Source organism: Limanda limanda, chromosome 20 (genome assembly GCF_963576545.1).
Source record: "Limanda limanda chromosome 20, fLimLim1.1, whole genome shotgun sequence".
Lineage (NCBI taxonomy): Eukaryota > Metazoa > Chordata > Actinopteri > Pleuronectiformes > Pleuronectidae > Limanda > Limanda limanda.
In genome coordinates, this window is record NC_083655.1 from 7,330,747 (window position 1) to 7,352,720 (window position 21,974).

The window sequence follows — 21,974 nt, forward strand, 5'->3', positions numbered from 1 at the left end:
AACACACACCACGTACACACGCCTTGAAACTCATACACTAACCAGAGAGCATGCTACCAAAAAAGTGCATGTGATGCCGAGCTGCTGCCGTTAATGGGCTGGGGGGGGGTGTAGTAAAACACGTGACCTCCTGCAGCTGTGGACCCGTAGCCACACAGACAGTCAGGCAGTCGCAGCAACATCTGGAGTCCTAATCCCCCTGGCACTGCCCATTCCTGTGATTATAAATGTGACCCTCACTGTCATTAGGCTTATTGGACGTAGACCTGCAGATACCTGGGAGTCTACAGTGCAATCGTCTTTTGTCTTCATCGAGACGACGTGACAATGCCTCCTTCGGGTTTAGATGACCCCCTGACCTCTCCTCTTGCACCGCCATCAGGCCAAAATAGGCACTTGCACTCAGAAGACATAATAAAAAAAGGATTAATCCCTCTCCATTTGGGACATGAGCTTTTATCTGTCATCACCCTGAGGTCAAAGTTGCACACAGACTCATCATATCATGGACGGATTACCTTTAACATTTCAATGGCCTACAAAGGTTCTGCTGTAATAAACCTTTGCTCATTTTTCATCTCATAAAGTTCGAACAACCTGATAGAACCAGTGCAGACAGAGACTCAGGGATCAAACACTTTGTGTGAACACGTGGCTTCACACTTTTTCCCAAAACTTCACCTTGAACACAACACAAACACCACAGCCAACGCACAAAGCTACACAAAGTTGTTAGCTGCATGTTGTATGTCTGTGTGAGTTGGAAAAAAATAATCTAGTCCCCATTCCCAATCCATATTAATCCTCATCCCACCACGGTCATACCACAATGACTCTTTTATAAGCATACAATAAAAATGAGAAATGAAATGGTAATCCTGAATATTAAAAGCAGTTAAAACCTTGACTATTCAGTATTTATTTCCGTGTTAATAACAACATTAAGCAAATCTTCTTAACAGTTATGTAGATTATCGTAAATGATACATGTGTACAGTCCCGTTTGTGAACACAAATCCACAGTCAGTGTGCCCTTTCCATTAATTAATGAGAATTTTAGATTATGATTATTCTGTTTTTATCTCATTTCCAATACTGTATTTTTTAAATTTCAGTTACTTATAACAAAATAGAGTATTAATCAGAGTAGAGCCCGACTGATTTATCAGCCAATAAACGACTTTCACAGACATTTAGGCATTGGCGTTTATGATGCAAATATGAAAACTTATTTTACAGAATATATGTTTAAAAAAATTAACTTTTATATATTCTATTTTGAACAAATATGTTTAATTACTGTATTATTTTTCTTTCCTTTTAATTTATAAAACATATTATGGTTTTTATAGTTGAACTATAAAATCACAGGCCTCAATTACATTTCTTTGTAATAGGGGTTAGCTAACAACATCTTAGGAATCACTCCCAATTATCTTTTAAACATAGAATGGCCGATATACATAAATTCCTCAATCCCAGATTTCGGTATCAGTGCGGCTCTGATTCAGAGAGTAAAAAGAATATGAAGCGAGGACAATGAGCTCCGTCTGAACTGTTAAGACTCGCTCTGCTTATTCCAGTCTGTGTCATTTAATCACTGAGGTACTTTAAGGTACTTTGAGGTACTTGGACTTCACGGCTCTGTGTGTGCAGGTTCACTCTGAGGACAGAGAGCTGGGCTGCACAGAGCAGCAGCAGGACATATGCGCCATATGGGTGAGTTGAGGGAAAGTGGAGCAGCGTTTCCCTCCGGAGGAAAACACATAAGTACGTCGCTGTTTTATGCACACGTGCACATACACACATTCAATATACCGGGAGTTATCAGTGTCAAACATGAAAGCTTGTTTAGGAGAGCACGACATATGGTGTGTGTATCTACAGAGGCTCCGACTCATCACACCATGACCGTCAGCTGATGTACAGAAGCTCCACCATGCGAATTCTCAAATTGCTTAACGAGGAGGATGAGTGGTTGGAGGTCGTGCCGCAGCAAATCATCCATCAATCATCTGCGCTGGCCGAGAGCTGGAGCCAGTGCCTGCTGCCAATGGGCGAGAGGCGGGGGTGCAAACTCATATTCATATTCACACCTACAGTCAATTAAGAGTTTCCAAGTTAACCTAACCCCAGTGAGCAAATCTTCACCGGAGAACCTGGAGGAAACCCACGCAGACACAAGGAGAACACGCAAAACTCCACAGACAGAAACCAAGCGTGGATTCTGGAATAAACTCTGTCACATCCTCTCGTCTCCTCCCTGCCCCCCCCCCCTCTCTTTCCCCCCCCAAGTAGCTGATTTCATCCTCGTAAAGCCACTCTCACTCTAATCTCCCTTGATCCGTCTGCACTGGCAGTGAATCAGATATCAAACTCGCACACACATAAAAAAAAAAAAAAAAATCCCAAGAACATGATAGAAAATACTTCTGTAATTATTACTGTTATAAAAGTCTGCAGTTTTACTATGCAACCTTTCCTTCTTGTATAATTTCAGTTCAGCTTTTGCAGCAGGGGCAGAGTTGTCGGACTGATAACCAGATTTTATAAAGTGGGCATGTAGTAGCTTGTAGTTATATAATACCTAAATCTCTAAGCCTCTCTTTGGAATAACCACTGTGCACCGGAGCATCAAAAAACCTATAAAAATAAACTGTAACAGTCTCTGGATAATCTCTTAAAACCAGTGAGTCTCATCAATACTGATGCAGAAAAACATTTTGCAAGAGGGTCCAGTTGTCATGAGGAGAAAAGTGAAAAAAACACACACAGCAGGAGGCGACAGGAGGAAACACACCTCACTTACCCACGAGACGTTTTTGTTCTTGGCTTGTTTGATCATGGCAACGAGAGCAGGCCGCTGATGTGGCGAGAGGAACCCCCCCCTCCCCTCCCTCCTCCTCCTCCTCAGCAGATCTCAGCCCAGCAGGTCATGAGCGGGACCAGGGGGTGACGGCCGGGGGGGCCACGACACGCTCAGCCATAGGGTCGCCGCCGTGTGCCCTGCGAACCTGCCAGCCCCAAACCGCCCGGTCGGACTGAATCCAGCATCTGTCGGGGGTGTGGGGGGGGGGGATCAGGCCGCTCAGGGTCTTTCAGGCTCCTTCACGTCGCGGGAAAAACATCAGGACCACAGGAGAGTTACCCGGCAAACTCTGCGTCTCTCTCCTCCTGACAGCACACGCTGACCTGACGGACTGATTATGTATTCACGCTCGGGTATGAATATGAAACATCCCAGCAGGTTTAACCCCGCCCTGCTGAGCCGCTGCACGCGCCCAATCGCAGAGAGCAGATCTTTGCGGACGGCTCCCGAGGGCGAGCTTATAGAAGCATTAGGATGAACGTGCCCGAGCCTCTGGAGGAGAGGACGACACCTCCAGAAACCCCCCCCCAAAGAACGACTTCACCTCCTCTTCATCATCTGTAGGCATCTCCTCCTTTCTTCTTCTTCTTTCTGTCTCACCTCCTCTCCACCTATTTAACCTCACTTTTTTCTTTCCTTTACACTCTTCCCTCCCTCCGTCTCTCCCTGGGGTCCGTCTCCGGAGCGGTCGTCATGGCACCTCTGCTAAGAGACCAGCTCCCTGACAGGCAGAGTGAGAGGATGCTCTGTGGAGATTTCCCCTCCTCTCTCTCTCTCTCTCTCTCTTACTCTCTCGTTCTTCATTAAATCTACCCTCACAGTTTATCCTCCAAATGTTATGTTGACCTTCTCACGCACCAAACTTTATTTTGTCTTATCTCCCGTTCCCCGGCGACACCGACAGCTCCTCTCCCCCTCGACTCCTCACTTCTCGGCGTCTGTTTGCACAAGTCGATCCGGATTACTCCTGAAAGATCAGGCGTCGAGTTTTGAAGCTATTCTGCTGATTTGAGTGGCTGCACTTAAGTGGAATTGAACCAGGGAGCAGCTGCAGATGTCTTGATCCGCAGCAGCAGAAACTACAGACTGTGTGTTGCACTGTACAGAACAATCAGTTATTTAAACTAGCTGCAGCTTTCGAAAAGAAAATAATATGTTTGTGGTCTTATTAGATAAATCACATATTTTAGATGTACCTTTCATAATCTATATTCTTGACCTCGTATGCAGAGTTTGATCTTAATCTTAGAGGTTTTTTCCCCTTAACTTATTTCAAAAGTCCTAGATGTAGCTAATCAAATGTACAAACTATTTTTTGATTTAAGTAAACATTAGCAGTAAGAGCGCCGGCCATTAATACTCAAAGTGGGCGTCCGAGAGTTCATGGTTTTACAGGCAGACTTTAAACAGCTCCTGATCCATTTTTAACGTCTGTTGCTCTAATTAATCGTCTCTAGTATCCATATGGGCCGGCCGCCCCCCCACCCCAACCCACCCCCCTCTGGTGCACAAGGTTGTCTGCATCCCTCCGCTGTTAATTGGCCTTAAAGAACATCTGCTCCTGTTTTAAGTGATGCTCGGTTTGGCCTGGGTGCACGGGATGTCTGAGGTGCCAGTTTAATGGACGCGAGCTGAGCACACAGCTCCTTCACCTCCCTGAAGCAGGACTCTGTCCTTTTCTGCAGGTTTTATGGCGAGAATGAAGTGACACCAATACAGTCACCACAAGGTAAATAAGAGACGGCCAAAAATAAAGCTGAGGAAGAGGATGAGTTTAAGCAAACATGAGAAAAATACAAACTAAAAGGATTCCTACCCACACCATCCACCAGATCCAGGCCTCCTAGATATCTATGACTAATAATTTCGCTCCTTAAACTCAGTCAACAAAGCTGCTGTCAGACCTGCACTTAACTCCTGATATTCTCCAGAGGGGCTGAATGTGACCACCGCAAATGTCAGAGTCAGTTGCTCAACTTGCTCCCAACATTCTTCATAATATCCTGGATATGAATGCTGCCATCTTGTGCATCTAGATGAAGAGTCTGCACAGAGGTGATCAGGGGATGAAGCAGCAGTATCAAGTCAACTCGACCAATCGTGAGTCAGCCACATCTGTCAATCATGACGTTTATATAGCATCAAATAACTGATAAAGAAACTACAGCAATGTGATGACAGAAACCATTTCACGAAAAAATTATCTGTATTTGAAACTTTGACCTTTTACATTTTTCTCCCGTGTCCCATCCACTAACATGGAGGAGGCAGGATTTAACACCTATACCGTAGCCAGCCACCAGGTGGGGATAGAAACGCTTTGCCTTCACTTTGTTATTTTACCAAAAGAGCATTTTCAAATGTCCTCACAAGCAGAAATCTAATCCACTATAATATATACTGATTTATCTCAATGTGACATTACATAATGAAATACCCTCATCCATCAGCCTCCACATAATACTGTGTATTTTATAGGGAGTGAGCTGCATCTTACTCCCCATGACTTCACCATTTCCAGACCAGCGAGAGTTTTAAAACTCAAGACTGCAGCAGGACCTGAACCACGGTCACTGACATCAGTGTTTCCAGGCTGGAGCGGAGCTACACTGGATACAGCCCTCCGCAGATGCATATCACACTTTCCAGTCCCTGGGTGAGGTGATAGATTATGTAAAACCAGTTAAAATCCACCTAGATCCGAGACATTCCTCAGGGCCTCTGTGGCCAATTAGCTGCTCAGTTTCCGGACATTTCCATATTCTCTGAAAATGTGAAAGAACGCACGGCTACTGCCAAGGAAACCCTGCTCCAGTCTGCGCCGCGCTGGCCCGACACTGCTCCCCGGGCGTTCATCCCAACGCATCGGAAAACTGGGAATTCCAGGTCAAACTTTTGTCATGGGAGATTAGCTCACCACTCGCACACACGGCGCAGGAGTTTCTGAGAAGAAGATACCGACTTCTGTGTAATGCAGCGATATTTAGACACTTTTCATCCTTTCAGTGGTTATTTGAGCACAACGCAAAATATCACAGACAAAAATATGAGTTCTGTTGCTGTTGGTTTGTGGTTGACTGAAAACCTCTAACAGTTGGATCGGCAAGAAAGTTATTACAGACATTTGAGTTCCCCTCAGAGGGAACTTATCCCTTCACGATTAATCTGGCAAAGTCATTAAGACATGCAGCGTTTAATTTGTCATTTATGACCTACTGACTATTGAAGACGATAAACACATACAACCAATACAACAAAGAACTACCATTTATTTAAGTTGTACTTAGACACCGTTCACTAACATGGAGGAAATGGGGTTTATAACCTATATTGCAGCCAACCACCAGGGGGCAATGGAGACTGCTCGGCTTCACATTAGAGGGGAAGTCATGTCGTCCATATTTATGAACAGTTTATGATCTAATGCTGTTTTAGTTCTTTTAATTAAGGCCAAAAATTATACTAGCTATTCAGAGCTAATCTGTTTAAAATGTAAACAACAATAACTTATAAAACGACATATTAAAAAGCTATCCAAAAAACATTACTGATTAAAGAAGGTGTATAGTACTGCATCATGTGCAATATTCCCCAGAAAGCTAACATTAGAATAAGAATATTACAATTTCTGTGTATTTCTGATGTTTCTCTTGACAGACTTCTCTGATCTGCCTTTGATCCGAGTCCCGGCTGCTGCTCCTCCACCGCAGCGAGCAGGAAAGCCTAGAAAACAAAGCGGGGGGAACAGAGTCGGGCCCTGCTGTCTTCAATTAGCCAAGTTTCCGTGAGGATTGTCTGGGACTGGCTACTCAGTCTGTCAGACGGAGTCCCATCCGGCTGGGTCTCCGCGCTCCACATTCCATCCAGAGCGGAATTGTGTTCCGCCCCATTTCAGACGTAAAACGGCGGTTTGGTTCTCCATATTGGAAACATGTGAGAGGACTGTCACAGAGAGGGTGGCGTGTCACGGCAGCCGGGGGTCCTCTCAAGGTCAGCGCTGGCTACGGATACCGGGCCGTCCTCTGCCAGAAAGCTGTTTGTGAGTTAACTCGTTATATTAATATCAACACGCCGAGTGTGCTGCACGGTAATTACACACAACCCCATTGAAATGAGTGGTTTGTTTTTGCGCAAGCACCTTACACATGGTCCCGGTGTGGAGTATCAACAGCTGCTTCTGCACTAATCCACTCATCAGTTAAATTAAAGCTTACTCAGTTGTGCAGTGGATGTTGATCCAGCCTACTGAGCGCGTGTGTCACACAGAACCAGATTGTGTAATCACACTACAGTCGTCTACTATTCATTGTCCTTCTCCACTGTATCTGCGATTAGTTTTTTTTCGACCCAGTTCTGAATCTGGATGCTTCAGCGTCCACATTTCCAGACGGAATACGTCATGATGGGCTCCACACGTCTTGGACCGTTTCAGAGGGTTTTCCAGAGAAGAGCAGCCTCCTCTTGGTCTGAATGTGGAGCACATTCTTATATCACCTTCACAAACTTCACAGCAGTTGTTTAACGGAGCTGAGTTCGGACCCAAGAAACAGAATTTCCTGTCTGATTGGTGTCGATGTTGTTTAGTTTTCTTCTGGATATTCTATATCTATATTACCCAGACAAACATTCTGGATTGAAACATCCCTTTCAGTTAATCCCAGGTCCAGTACACACCTGGTATCAACATGTGGTTTTTGTGATCCGATCACACGTGGACGGCTCTGAGTACAGGTGTGAACGCACTCAGACCGGATGGTGATCTGATCCCTTCAGACCACATTCAGAGGAGGTCTGGGCCCCATGTGTCCACATTCTTTCAGCAGAGTGAACATATGAAGGACCACCTACTCTAGTCCTCTGATCAACACATTTCTTAAATCGTTTGAATCTCTCTTCACTGCAGCGAGGTTCATTCAGCGATTCCTCTCTCCTCTTTCTCTCATGCCGACACACAGACACACAGACACACAAACACATCTGTAAACTAAAGACTGAATCAAAACAACATAATTTGAGCTTAACTAACAAAAATAACATCCATGTTATTTTGCATTTTATTGCCATGTGTGAACACACGTACGCACGGCCACTTGTGATCGGATCCCTCTGACGGATGTTACAGGACCTTTGACTCCTCTGGCTCATTCTGCTAAGAACATTGTGTCCAAATGACCAACGAGCTTGAGTCTAGGACGACTTCATAACTCATTTCAGACTAAAGTAAAACACAAGCACTTATCTCTGAACCTTGACGGAAGAAACAACATTTTCTCTCTGCAGGGAAACTGTGTGTTTATGTATTTATGTGCGAGTGTGTGTCTGTGTGCGCTTGTGTGTGTGAAAGTGTTGCGTGGCCATCTAGTGGCAAAACGTAACTAGAGAGGAACATATTTATCTGCAGTACTGGGTGTCTGTGTGGACGAGGGGGGGGGAAACAGCAGGGATATTTGGCTCGGCTCTGCTGGAGAACTGTGAAAGCGAGAGTCTAGGAAGCTGGAAATCTGTTTTCAATTGAGCTTTTCACGAGAGTCTGAAGAAACCATGCAGCTGAACGACGTGAAGGACAATATGAGGAGAAAAATGCACACATCATCACATTTTCCCGCCTCAGAAGTCAAACCTGGAGATAAACAACCACATTTTTCCCTCTGGCTGCATTTCATTAAGCCGAGCAGCCACAGGAGACGTGAAATAAAGCCCGATAAAGTCAAGCTGTCAACAGAGCGTGCGACGACTCGAAAAACATCCCGACCACAGCTCTGTGTCCAAACCCTGGAATAAATATGAGATAAAAGATTCATCATGTCTGCGTGCAGGGCGAGAACGGAGCTCTGCAGAAAAACATCCAGGACGGCTTCTCCGTGAAGAGATGAAGCAGCGAACAGTGATTTCCACGGAGGGAGGAAGCTGGCGAGCGTCCACTGACCACTGAGCCTCATCGCTTTGAAGCAAAATTTAGATTTTCAGCAAAGTTGTGCAGCCACCTGCATAGATCATCTCTGAATTATTCATGCGGTGCAACGTGAGGCAACAGTCCTCGTGAAGCACGTTGAGCACATCAGTCTCCACATGCTGGCGACTGTTGGCTCCATCAGCTTCTGCTAATCTCTCTCGCACACACACACACTCCCCCGTCATCTGGCCCCTGTCACGTATCGGCAAACTCACATATGGAAGCTCTGCTCTCCGGCGATGGCCCAGCCCACAGCACGGCATGAAGGGGACCCGGGCGGGGGGGGAGCGGACGGCCGTCTCACAGACTCCCGGTCAGGCAGCAGCATCCGCTCAGCCTCGGTCCATGCCCGCGCACTTGGCCCACGGGGGGGGGTTCCGCCGGTCACCAGAAGACGCCAAAAGGTGAGGAAGAGCGTTGGTGGACGAGGGAGCAGAGGACTGGCGTTTCCCCCCCCACCACCCCTCCAACCAGTCCCCGGGCTCAGAAACTCTCAGGATTCACAAAGTCGGATTCTGACACCTCTTCCTCCTCATCATCATCATCATCTTCTGCCCATCTCCAGGAGCTGACGGCAAGGTGCACGTCTCCGCCGGCCGCTCGCCCCGGCCCCGAAACCTGTCGGCGCTCCAGCTGATCCTCCGGGCGGCCAAATCCTCTGCAGTGCCGCTGTGCCGTGGCAGAGACATGCAGTGGCAGGCTGGCACGCCGGTTCAGCTGCTGGTGGATTTAGACCCCACTCATCATCACACACACAAGTTCCTTGTCAGCACGGGGGGGAGGAGGCGGAGCCGCGAGTGTCCTTTACTGACCGCTGTCCCTCGCTTCCTAATGGAGGGCGTTGCCTCCGTACTTCCCACCTCTTCCCTCTCGTCTTATCCAAGGTTCGGTCTGCTTTAGAATTCATATACACACACACTCTAGTCGTCTTCCTGCCTCCCCTCCCTCCCCTCTTTTTTTCCTCCCCGGATTTGATTGCTTCTTCTCTTTTCCTTAAATTCTTTCTGTGCACCGCTCCTCATTTGCATTGCATTAACCTTCGTACTTTCCCCTCTGTGCGAAGGGGTTCGGACAAGGGGCTGACCCAGCGACTGGTTGCTAAAGAGACTGCACTGTGTGTTCATGTCACACACACACAGACACACAAACACACAGAAAGAGAGTGTGTGTGTGTGTGTGTGTGTGCCCGTGGTGCAGAGGGAAGCTGCTCGCTCGCTCCAGTCACACCACAGCGGTGTGCGTGAACGCAGAGCCGGCGTGATTGTCTCCCTCTTCCTTCCAGTCACACGGCTCTCACCCTTCCCCACTGCGCTCAGGTGATAGAATCCAGTCTGACACACAGCGGCACTGATGGGTCGTAACTGCTGCGTCAGCCAGAAATGCACACACACGCACACACACACACACACACACACACACACACACACACACACACACACACACACACACACACACACACACACACACACACACACACACACACACACACACACACACACACACACACACACACACAATGCAAATACACATGTGGTGGACATTTGCGGTGTTAATATTCATACACACAGCAAGACCATCAGTGTTTCACCTGGAAACAAGGAAAGATCAATTTCAGTGACAAATAAAATACCATTCTTCATTGCAATTAATGGAACAATTCAAAATATGTTTTAAATGATGATGCTACATTAATAACCCTGTTTATTAGTATGTGGTAGGATCTCTTTTTTTCCCATCCTCACACCGTGCTGCAGTATTAAGTCAACGGATCATATTGTTATTTGGGTGTATACAGAAGTGACCCTGTGCAGAAGGTGTGTATCCGGCGGTAAAGCTTCGTGCTCGTGACAGTCCAGTAGCACCAGTATCTATAGATCTCCTGCTCGGCTCTGACGGACGCTCAGCTCAACATAAACCTGACATTGTCATTCATCAGCATCGAAGCTTCTTAGTTTAGTGCCAATATTTCACAGGCTGACACGTGTCCTTTGTGATGGAGGGACGTCATTAGGAACAGAGAGCCGTGCACCTCGCAGTGTCAGAGGAATCCGATCTATCAGGCGATGTGTCACGACTGCCGCTCTCTGAGGAGTTATCATCACTCAGCCGCCGCCGCCGCCATGAATAACGCTGCAGAGGAACTAAAACACTGCCCGTTTAATTCAGGTTAGATTAGATTTTCTCCTGGATTCACCTTTCAATCTACATTTCAGGTTGTTTATTCAACGTAGAATTACAGCCCCTGGGGTTGTTTGCCTTCGCCAACTAGTGCAGTGTCACTCTGCGTACTTTTTAGTCTACACTCATATGAGATCACACTGAAATCTTATCAGTTAAATCAATGAATCCAAGTGACGACTGGATATTCCCTAAAGACAGACTTGCGACAAAAGTAATTTCATCCTTGATTCCAAGTTAATGTTTGTACCAAATGTGAAAGGATTCCTTTACCGTGTTCCAGAGATATTTTTTGAGGTCACCGTGACCTTGACCTTTGACCACAAAAATCGAATCAGTTCATCATTGAGTCCGAGTGAATATTTGTACCAAATTTGGAGGAATTCCCTGAAGGCATTCTTCAGATATCCATCTTACGATTAGAATACAAATAATGACTTTGTCACCTTGAAAATTTGAGGAAATTGTCATCAAGGCTTTTTTTCCTAAAGGTTAATGGATTAACGAAGAGAAGTTATTGCATTACTTTACGATCAGAAGTGACGTAACTACATAAAACTTCCAGCAGCGTAACTCTCATTAATTTCACGTCATGCACGAGCTACAAACTCCAGGCGCCAACTAAATCATGAGTGATGGCCACTAAATGTCATCTTTTCTTCACATCAGTGGTTCGGAAAAGGACAAGAACAATGTTAACATGCTGCATCCATCCTCATAGCCCAACAGGATGTGTTATATAGCCTCTTTATGGACATTAAACAGAAGAATGTCATCCCCTATACTAGCAGCAGGGGAGCAGTGACCTTGTCCACTAGGGGGGGTAGTGCAGCGACTCGGTGCCAAATTAATTATGCCTGTGCTCTGCAGGATGGAGCAAGTGAGGAGGAGGAGAAGGTTTAATTCAGGTCACTGTTAATGCAAAGCTAATTCTGCTGAAGAGTCTAAAACCGTCAGATTAACGCGAACACTATGAATGTAGCTTTTCTCCTTTTTTAATTTGCTCGTTATTTAAATCCCCTCCGTGTGGATTTAAATGTCAATAGCTGCAGGTCGCACATTCTTCATCGTGATCACAAAGAATAAGAAAACTAAATAAAGCTACTGCAGCCGGATTTCTGTTGCCCTTGTTCTAGTACTCTGACAATACACCTCCATCGATTCAGCTTCCCATATCCACCTTTTACATATATGTCAGATCCATTATGTCGAGACAAGTTAGGGCTGGAAAACATGGAAAAAAGTATATAGAGATAATAATAATAATTTATTTTAAAAGGTAAAAAGAATGACAAACACTTCAAAGCATTTTACAAATCAACAATGTTTTATACTTGACTATGTTTTAGTCTATATTATTTTAATGCATTTCCCATTGTGTATTCTGTTAGTCTACAACACACTGGTCAACTATGGTTGCTTTTAAATGTGCTATGTCAATAAACTTGACTTTTATGTCTTTAATGCTTCTTCTTTGATTATTACTTATTTTAAAACTCCTTTTTATGGAGCTCCTCTGCAAAGCTGGTTCACAAATGATGAATGTTGAGATCTTGCATTTTTCCACTAGGTGGCAGTCTTTTGCCACTGAGACGACTGACTGAGCAGCACTTCTACATCTGCCTTCTCTTCAGTCCATATTTTTATATAAGTGCAGTTTTTAACCACAGGAATCATTACTGTGGTTTTCTGCCAGAAACTACATATGGTTCTGTGGAAACATGCATTATTGGAAAACTGTGACACATGTTGCTCAGAGTTCAGACAAAGGTCTGCAGGGTTTGATGTTACACTCCACCTCTCCGAGGTCTCCACTGGCAAACACAACCGTGCCACTATAGTCCTGTATGTGACTGGTAAATGCTGCATGATAATTCTGCCAGATCCGATAATTACCAGAGTCAGTTATGAAGTCTCTACCTCCCCCCTTGTCTACATTTAGTGGAAAGGAGGCAGTTAAGGGGTTTCCTGGCCCCACCGCACCCCCCTGTCAGACGGCCTTTCATCACCAACTCCTTTTCCTCCAGCCTGAATGTACAGACGGAGCAGACACTGAGGCTCCGGCTGCAGTTCTGCTGCAGCAAGAGACGTCGAGAGACACACAGTTCTACAGAGCTGGTGGTGGAAGAGGCAGGAGGAGGCGGCTGAAGTGGGAAGCCTGGTGCAGCCATTTACATAAGCGTGGTGCGCAGCAGGAGGTTAATTATAGGTAACGCTCCCAGTTACACAAATGTCAGTTCGATTTTTAGTGTAGTTCAGGTCTTTATTGTTGAATCTATTCAATATGTATGAGAAATAAACAGATGTAAAGTCAGGAAACACGCAGCTGCCATGGTTTTAATGACTGAGGCTTGTGATTAGTTTTGTTTTTACTTTTACTACTATTTTCCACGTAGTCAATGAATAGGCCCAAACCATAATTGTATTGGTTCTAGAGCCCAAAAATATGGATTTTTATTTTTATTAGGGAGTAAAATATTTCTGATCAGATACTTCAACCGAGAAATGTAATTGAGGCTTGACATTTTATATTAAAAATAACTATAAATAAAAATAAACTAATACAATCAAATATATAGAACTGGATTAAGAAAATGAAAACTAATTGTTTTCAGTAAATTTGCATATAGGCAAACATAAATGTGAAATTGAAGTCTGCGAAAAGCTCAGAGATAAACCTGATGTTTCTCATGTTTCTGAGCTCCACTAACGTCTGAAAACAATGAAACATCAATGAGCCACTATTTTGCACTTATATGTCAATGTGGGATTATGATGCCTACTATATATTTATAGTTATTCGCTTTTATCTGTTTTCTGTTTTATTTTTAAACCTTCTTTGAGCATTTTTAATTAAGCTCTATACAAATAAATGATACACTATCCTGCTGCTGGGAAATACACACATAAAAAACTGGTCTATTCTGCAGCTCTGGACATCTTAAAAAAACTGCTCAAACACCAGCTGATCAGAGTACCCTTGGGTCTCTTGATAGGCTCTGTATGAATTCAAGTTATTATTAGGTCTCAATAAATAGGCTATATAGACTTCTTTTTTAGATTTTCACGTGATTTGTTAACAATAAAATATTGCCCACTATATCCTTTGAATTCCTTCACATGTGGCTACACGTAAAATGTCATTCATAGAGATGATGAATTTTAGATTTTCAGACCATCCTCGCCGGGTACAACTACATCTTTGGATCCAATCTCTCTCATCAGCCAGAGGGAAACTGACACCATCAGACCGTTTCTAAGCCTCATCGTAAAAAAAGGTGATCTGACGTTTGCACAGATTTTTGGAATCTTTCTTTATTTAATTCACTACTTAGATCAAACGTTTACTCTCTTTTAAACAATCCTTCCTCTCGTGTTTAATCCTGGGTTTTTTGGGGGTCTGAGCTTTGTTTCTCACTCTCTATAAACCACTTTGTTAACCCTGTTTTTATAGAAGCGCTATATAAAGAAAGTTTGTTATTATTCAGGGCCATTGGGGACTGGATTGTTTCCCAGGATGCATTAGAAGCAGAAGCAGACTCTCTAAACACAGTGCCAGTCTGCACAGTGACATTTACACCTATGGGCAGCTCTGAGTTTACAATGGGAGCAGAAAATAAAAGCACTCCAGGCTCTGTATGGAGTTCCAGGGAAAAACACAGATGGCTGCAGAGTCTTTGGCTTTGGTTTGAAGTCAGATGAGAGGACTGATATAACTATAATATCCACAAACTAAATATGAAGCTCGACTAGCAGCTAATTTGCTGAGCAGGAAAAAAGGAGAAACAGTGAAATGGCTGCTCTCGTTTAAAGGTTCAAAATCTTGCAATCTTGTGACAAGAACTACCTAAAATACAGAGACCATCTTTGAGAAGAAAGATTATTCAACATTACTTTGACTTTTTATTTGGGTACCATCCACTAACATGGAGGATTATGAGCTATTCAGTCAACCACCAGAGGGCGATCAAGGTATTTAGGCTTCATTTTGGGGAGCTCCATCTAGTCTAGAGTAGAAGCACAAGAGTGGTGTCAATCTTTACTTGTACGTCACATGGGATTTTTCTCGTAAATATTGAAATATTCCTTCATTAATCACGAGGCGGTCAAACGCACATATTGGTTGTTAGCTTCTTAATGTTGAAATGTCAGTTTTTCTACCCCATTGGAAAATAATTCACGAAAAGCAAACAATACCTGATTGTTATCATCAGTTTGCACCTATCTCAGGTATGTATAACCTCTCCACATGTTCGGTAACAAACACAAAGCACACACTGAGCTGCCATCTTCCCCGACACTGCAGAACCCGACCACCTCCAGATGAGTAAAAATAAACCATCCACCTGGAGTTTTATAACAAATCTCTGACAGTTCTGCCCTCCTTCCTTCTCAATGGAGAGCTCAGCTCCGGCTCAACCAGCTACTCCCACGGCTGAGTGGTCCGGTCTGGCCTGGACCTCCAACCTTCCCAGCCTCCTCCACAGGCCCCCTGGGCATGAGGCCACGGCCACAGGGAACGTCTCTCATCCTTTCTCCCTCAACCTACTCGCTGTCTGCCCTCTGCTCGCTCTATCTGCTGGAACATGAGTAATTCTGTTTTTCAGGAACTGTTCATACGCAGTTACTGGAGAGTCGTGCTTGTGACCCCTTGTGGCTGCGGTGGATCGATCAAGCAGCGACCCTCGTCCAGCCTGAGACGCCTACGGGAAAAACGGTGAAAACATGTCAGAAGGGAGGTAGAGCAGAAGAAAAACTCTGCCTCTTAGACCCTGTGCAGTCGTTCTGTGGGAGCATCTCTGAATGTTGATGGCGATGAGAAAATATTATAACTCAAAGATTAAATCTGCGGGGCAAATGACAGGCTGATGAATCGCCTGTGAGATAACCACACACACGCAGCTTCCCGGCACAGCGTCTCACATCCTGAACCCTCATTCCTCTGTGAGAACTGCACATAATCACCGGCGCTGTGATGGAGCACAAGCAAGAAGAAAATAAGGTCACGTTCAAAGTGCTGTTATGATGACACCGTTGAAAAGGAGTATTTACATTATCATGCAAACAGAGGAGAAGTTACTGGAAGGTCGGCTATTTCTGGGGCCCTCTCGCGGCAAATATCTAAAAGAGGATTTTTCTGCTCGGCATGTGAGGGCCTCGCTGACCCTGAGACACATCACTCCTCCACCGTCCCCACATCCCACCACCGCCTCCCGCTCCAACTGCCTCTCCTGTCTGCAGGATGTGGCGTTACCGTGGAAGAGAGACGCTCACTCCGTTCCGACTAATTGGGTTTATCTGCCATGACTCAGACTTGAAGGGGGAACTCCTCATTTGGGGAGAGGACTGTGGGAAGGGGCACGAACTCTCAAGGGCGGCGGTAAGAATCGGGCCATTTCTCACTGAGCTGTAACACTGACGATAGATAGCAGCTCATTCAGAAGTTCTCAGTGACCTGGAGAGGAAGCCGGCAGCCGGCCAGGAGGCTCCGATCTCCTCCGGCTTCACGTTGCTGTGCCGACCGCAGCCGTGCCAAAGCCGAGGAGATGTGTGCCTCCTCCAAAAAAGGGAGAAACATTTAGGCAAGGGCTCGCATCCTTAACCCAGCCCATCCTGTCCCCTCGCAGGTCTGCTCAACAACAAAGACCAGACGCGTCGAGTGTGTGTGTGTGTGTGTGTGTGTGTGTGTGTGTGTGTGTGTGTGTGTGTGTGTGTGTGTGTGTGTGTGTGTGTGTGTCTCGCAGCGTCTGCTTTATAACAGGCCACTGTGTCGCAGGGTGCAGCTCAGGGGAAAGGCCTCCACTTAACATACTGTACCCAGCCGTGTTTACACAGAGCTTTCAGTGCAATGCACATCTCATCCCTGATGGATGATGATTACTGACGGTGGGCTCTTCTGCCAGTTTGAATTCACTGTCAGGGGTTTACATTCACACACACACATACACACACACAGACGTTAAGTTCCTACATGACGGAACTGTAGCCATGAAATGTAATTTCTCCCTGTGGTATTCTTGTACAGTTCCCAATATGATCAGATACATCATCCTTGTACAAACAGAGCTCTGTCCCTATAGGCCGTACCGTACCTTAGTGTCTGGCAGCATTTCTCTTTGTAAAAGGCTAATTTCAAAGCTTTGATTCCTGTAATTTATCAGAGAGCAGAAAGTGATGAGAACGACTGAGAGACTTTTCAACACAGAACCTCGGTGAATTTGAACTGGAGACTTTGCAATTAACCTGGAAGCCACTTAAGTTTAGCCTTTAAGTTTTAAGGGAAGTGCCGTCCTTACCTGGCGCACGAGGCTGTTGGTTGTGGTGTCCGAGGAGGTGCTGCCGTCCGAACCTTTGAATCGACCTTTCCTTCGAGCTCCTTTGCCTTGAGACTTCAGAGAACAAGATGAAGAGATAGATAGGGAAACTGTTAAAACCTCCATGTTCATATGTACATTGATTCACACAGGCGGTTGTTTCCAATGTAACAGTTGACCGTCTTTATTCAGTATTGAAGTTCAGCAGAAATTTAGCTATGTTCAGCTTTAGCAGGATGAGACAGCAAAGTCATGTTTTTATCATCCAGCAATGATTACTTTCATTCTCAATTTAATCATTCGGTCTTTAAAATGTCAGAAAATACAATAAAATCACAGTTTCCTAAGAGTCCCCGTGTTCAGACCACAGTCTAAAAGCTAAAGATAATAAAATGTTATGGCTAAGAAACAGAGCAGATGAACTAATGCTGCAAATGAAGAAACTGTCAGAGTCACTGAGTTCGCCTGAAAACTATCCTCACTCATTTAGAGCTGCAGCGATTAGTCAATTCAGCGATAAGTCTATCAACAGAAAATATATTCACATTTTTTAACATATCAATTTTAGCTTTCCCCGTTTTAAAATAATCAATTACAATAATTACTTTTGGTCCTTAAACTCATACAGGGAATTTCAGTCTAAAATGACAAACTATGGTAGATGAGCAGTTACACTGTTGAACTGTTTTACTGCTGAAAGCTAATACGATTTCAACTAAACTTTTAAATGCACTCTGGGAAGGAGGACTGCAGATTTTTACAGCCGCCAAACATATTGTAAAGTACATGAAGGCATGTGGGAATTCTGCTTTAATACAGACCTGACAGAAAAGTGAAGCTGTCGTTTAAACACAGAACCGGAGCCTCACTGTTACTTCAGTTAGTCAAGTATAGCTTTCAGTGTTTTAGTTGAAGTGCTATATTATGACAGGTGTCATAAAATGACGGTAATTATGTGGGTGGTCTTTAATATGTGAGCTGATACGAAGAGGAGCTGGAAAAGTGATGCACTCAGCTCGAGTGCTCACACAGCGCGCGTTGCTAGTAGCAACGGGAAAAACAGAAATGCATTTCAAATGTGAGCTTTATTCCGTATCGCTCCCCCGGGACATGTTAATCATGCATGGAGAGAGAGAGAGGGAGGGTATGAGAGAGAGAGAGAGAGAGAGAGAGAGAGAGAGAGAGAGAGAGAGAGAGAGAGAGAGAGAGAGAGAGAGAGAGAGAGAGAGAGAGAGAGAGAGAGAGAGAGAGAGAGAGAGAGAGAGAGAGAGGAGCTGGTCATGTAGAACAGTTTGAGCTCCGAGGGTCTGGAGGAACTATTAAGAAATCGTAGTATACGACTTGAACAAATGAACTTTTCAGTATGACAAAGACATCCCAGGATCCATCGTGTCGTATTTTACTGAAGGACGTCAGAACGTCTTGTGGGACCAGATCGTTTCACAGACTGCAGCATCAATGGAAAGGAGCTCAGTACATTTACTCAAAGACATTTAGACAAATACACTCAAGGACCATTTGGGTCTCGTCAATATTGATCCTTTCACAACACTGTGTTTGTGTTAGCTCATTTATAGACTTTGATTTTTCCTTTAAGACATCTGAATATATATATATATATATATATATAGATTGTTATTTTTCCAACTACATGACAGATGAAATACACCACTTTTCAATTATAAAAGCAGTTTCTGTGGTCATTATACTGAGTAAAAGTTAAAAAAGTTAAAACCCTTAAACCGCAGTTTGGTTAAGAATGCTAATGGTACATGGAATAATACAAAGACTTTTAAAAAATATAATTTCCAATTGATGCTAACAACAAAAACCATAATACGAAATAAGTTTTGATAAACAAATGACTGATAAAGGATGTTGAATTTTCACATTTAATTCTATAAACATCATATAGGCCCAATAGTAGTTACCGTAATGACTGATAAGGGTTGTCGACGCCATTTTTGATTAAAATCGAAAGGTAAGACTAAAACCTTCGGTGACATTTTGTCCTTAATTTAAATATCGTCGTAGCCAATGGGAGGAGAGGGACAAGTGGACACGTGACGAGAAGTTGACCTTTTTTCTTCAATGTACGAACTTTTCCAAACTGTGAAATGAATAAAAAACACACATGGCTGTTTCTCAAAGTTAGAGGAACTTACGTGTAACATGGGCTGCTCCTGCGCGTCCATGTGTGGCTCCGGACGCGTCGCTGCTCCCAGTTCAGCAGAAAATCACGACCATTAAACCCAGTGAGGAAATAAAGACCTCGGCACTCGAACACACGCTGAGAGACGGATCACACCTCAGAGTCATTTCAAGTCCTTCCACCGGGTTTCACACCTGACACCGACACTGTGCTCAGGTCCCGGGCAGCGGAGCTGAGGAGGAGCCTGGATCACTTCTCCTCCAGTTCACATGATGAAGAAGACGAGGATGATGAAGAAGGGTTTGAGTTCTCGGATATTCAAACCCCCTCCAGCATCACCAGTGCCCTCCTACCCACTGACTGAGAGCCCTCCTGCATCCAGCTACACCTCCTCACTGCGGAGGGATGGAGGGAGAGAAACAACAGCTCTGTGTGAAGAGAACATCTATAAAAGACTTTTCACCAGCCAGTGATGAGAAGAAATTATCCAATTACTCGAAGAATTCTCTAGAAATAAATAAAATAATTAACGAATAAACGTATTTTCATTAATCGAGCAGGATACTGATATTATAAATTGAAGGTCTATATCATACTACATCTCCTGCTGTCTTTAACTGCCATTTACTTCATTACATTACTTCCCATTAAGTATTTTTGCACTCAATTATCCACCGTGTGCCTTATGACTGCATACTATGTCGTACTGTGTACTACATTTTGAGTACTTATTATGTTACGTACTTATATGTCTTGTCTACTTCTATGTTCTCACCGGGGATCAGAGAGGAAACGGCATTTCAATCCCGTCTGTGTCCTGTACGCATGTCAGAATTTACAATAAAGTTGTCTTCTGTTTATTTATCAGCAGTGTCCATAGACCTTATAAAAAACTTCCTTCAGCAATCCAGAAATGAAGCCAAAATATTCCTGGATTGAATCTCCACCAGCAGGGGGCAGTGAAACACATAAAACCTGCCTGTCTGTGTAGTGTTAGAAGTTGTTGGCTCTGAAAAGACTATGTGAGATTAAAGGGCAACAAGACTGTTAATGTTCAAGGTTCAGCAGTTACTGACTAAAACAAGTCTGCGTTATTAGCTCCTGACGGAACATTCTCACCCTTTGACATTTAGCTTGAGTCTACAGTCCTTTAACTGTATGCTAACTAAGACAATATGGATTAACCTCACTATTCTAGTAATAAACTGCTGTTTGAAATAGAAAAAAATATATATGTTAAAGAAGCTGAACCCAAGCTCACATCCTGGAGTATCTTGTTTTATTTTTGTGGAAAACCCAAAGATGTCCATTCACAATGATATAAAGAAGGAAGAAAGGAGCAACAAATGTGCTAAAAGCTCAGTAAAGTAAATTTTGTGTTGTAGCAACTAATTGATTCAAGTGAGTAATTTGCTTCTGCCCCTCAGGTGAGTTCCCCAGAGGTGAGAGGAAGGTACTGCATCTGCTTACAGCACCAGGCTGTTTACAGATGTACAGAACAGACCAGCTGCAGCTGACGAGAGACAAGTTTTACACCATAGACACTGTATCTCTCAAGTATAGTTGTCTGCCATCGCCCTCTAGTGGTTCCATGTGCTGTTGTTATTAAAAGGAGGCGCCATTGTTTTTACTCAACATGTCTTTATCAGTATCTGATGAACTCTTGGGCCTGAAGGCAACTTTGAGACCACAAGACTTATTTCAACTTTAGGATTGGTTCCTACAACAACTTCATTAGAATCACAAGCTGTTTGGAGATTGAAAGATGTGGGATTTCTAGATGGGGACGGTTAAACACACAACTGATATTGAGTTGCATTGTGGGAAATGTAGGATACTGTAGAGCTAGAAGTCAGGATAGGTCCAGTGTGTGTTGCTTTAGCAGTTTCAGATCATTAAGAAACTATTTTGAAATTAAAATCACTGCTTCCTGTTCATTCTCTATCTTCTTGGGAATTCTGTGTCGTTGACGTCACACACGTCCTGTGACGTGCACAAAAATTTCCAACCAGTAACTTCAGGCCAATCCCACTTGGTTTAATGTGACAACAATAACAGGTGCGGAGGATCACATTCAGTTAAAATCCTCTCAAATCAAAGGGAGACATTTATATTTCCTGTTTTGTGTCTCTCTGTGTGTTCTGCTGCCCTGATGACCCCCCCCCCCCCTCTGACAGGTCTCTGCTGAGCAAGTGAGGATACCGCGTGTTCACACCAACATGCCCCAGATAACGAGCTCTTCCTTCCTCAATCCTGGCAGCAGCCGCCTTGAAAAGATGCACACATGCCAGAAAGTGCCTCTTTGGTGCAAACGAGCAGATTTACGCACAAAACAAGCCATGGGGTCCGAAGCTTTCCTGGAAATGCCGGAGGGGGTTGGCATTTCCAAAATAACAGCAGAATTGCTAGAATAAGTGAAAATGCTCGGGACTTCCTGCGATTGTCTCGCCATTTCTCGGGAAGTCGCAGCGAATGGCGTCAGCTCTTTTTGACGTGATAGTGGAACAG

At 44.3% G+C, this 21,974-nt stretch overlaps 1 protein-coding gene across 1 annotated transcript in view; it reads right to left on the minus strand.

The window, feature by feature from the left end:
• Positions 1-19,514, minus strand: part of cacnb2a (calcium channel, voltage-dependent, beta 2a) — a 56,575-nt gene extending 37,061 nt beyond the window's left edge. The window contains exons 1-2 of the mRNA XM_061093763.1: positions 19,480-19,514; positions 17,297-17,389 (exon numbers count right to left, since the gene is read on the minus strand). Of these exons, the coding sequence (XP_060949746.1) occupies positions 17,297-17,389; positions 19,480-19,509 (123 nt within the window). The 5' untranslated portion in view covers positions 19,510-19,514. The remainder of the gene's footprint in view (positions 1-17,296; positions 17,390-19,479) is intronic.
• Between the last annotated feature and the right edge of the window lie 2,460 nt (positions 19,515-21,974).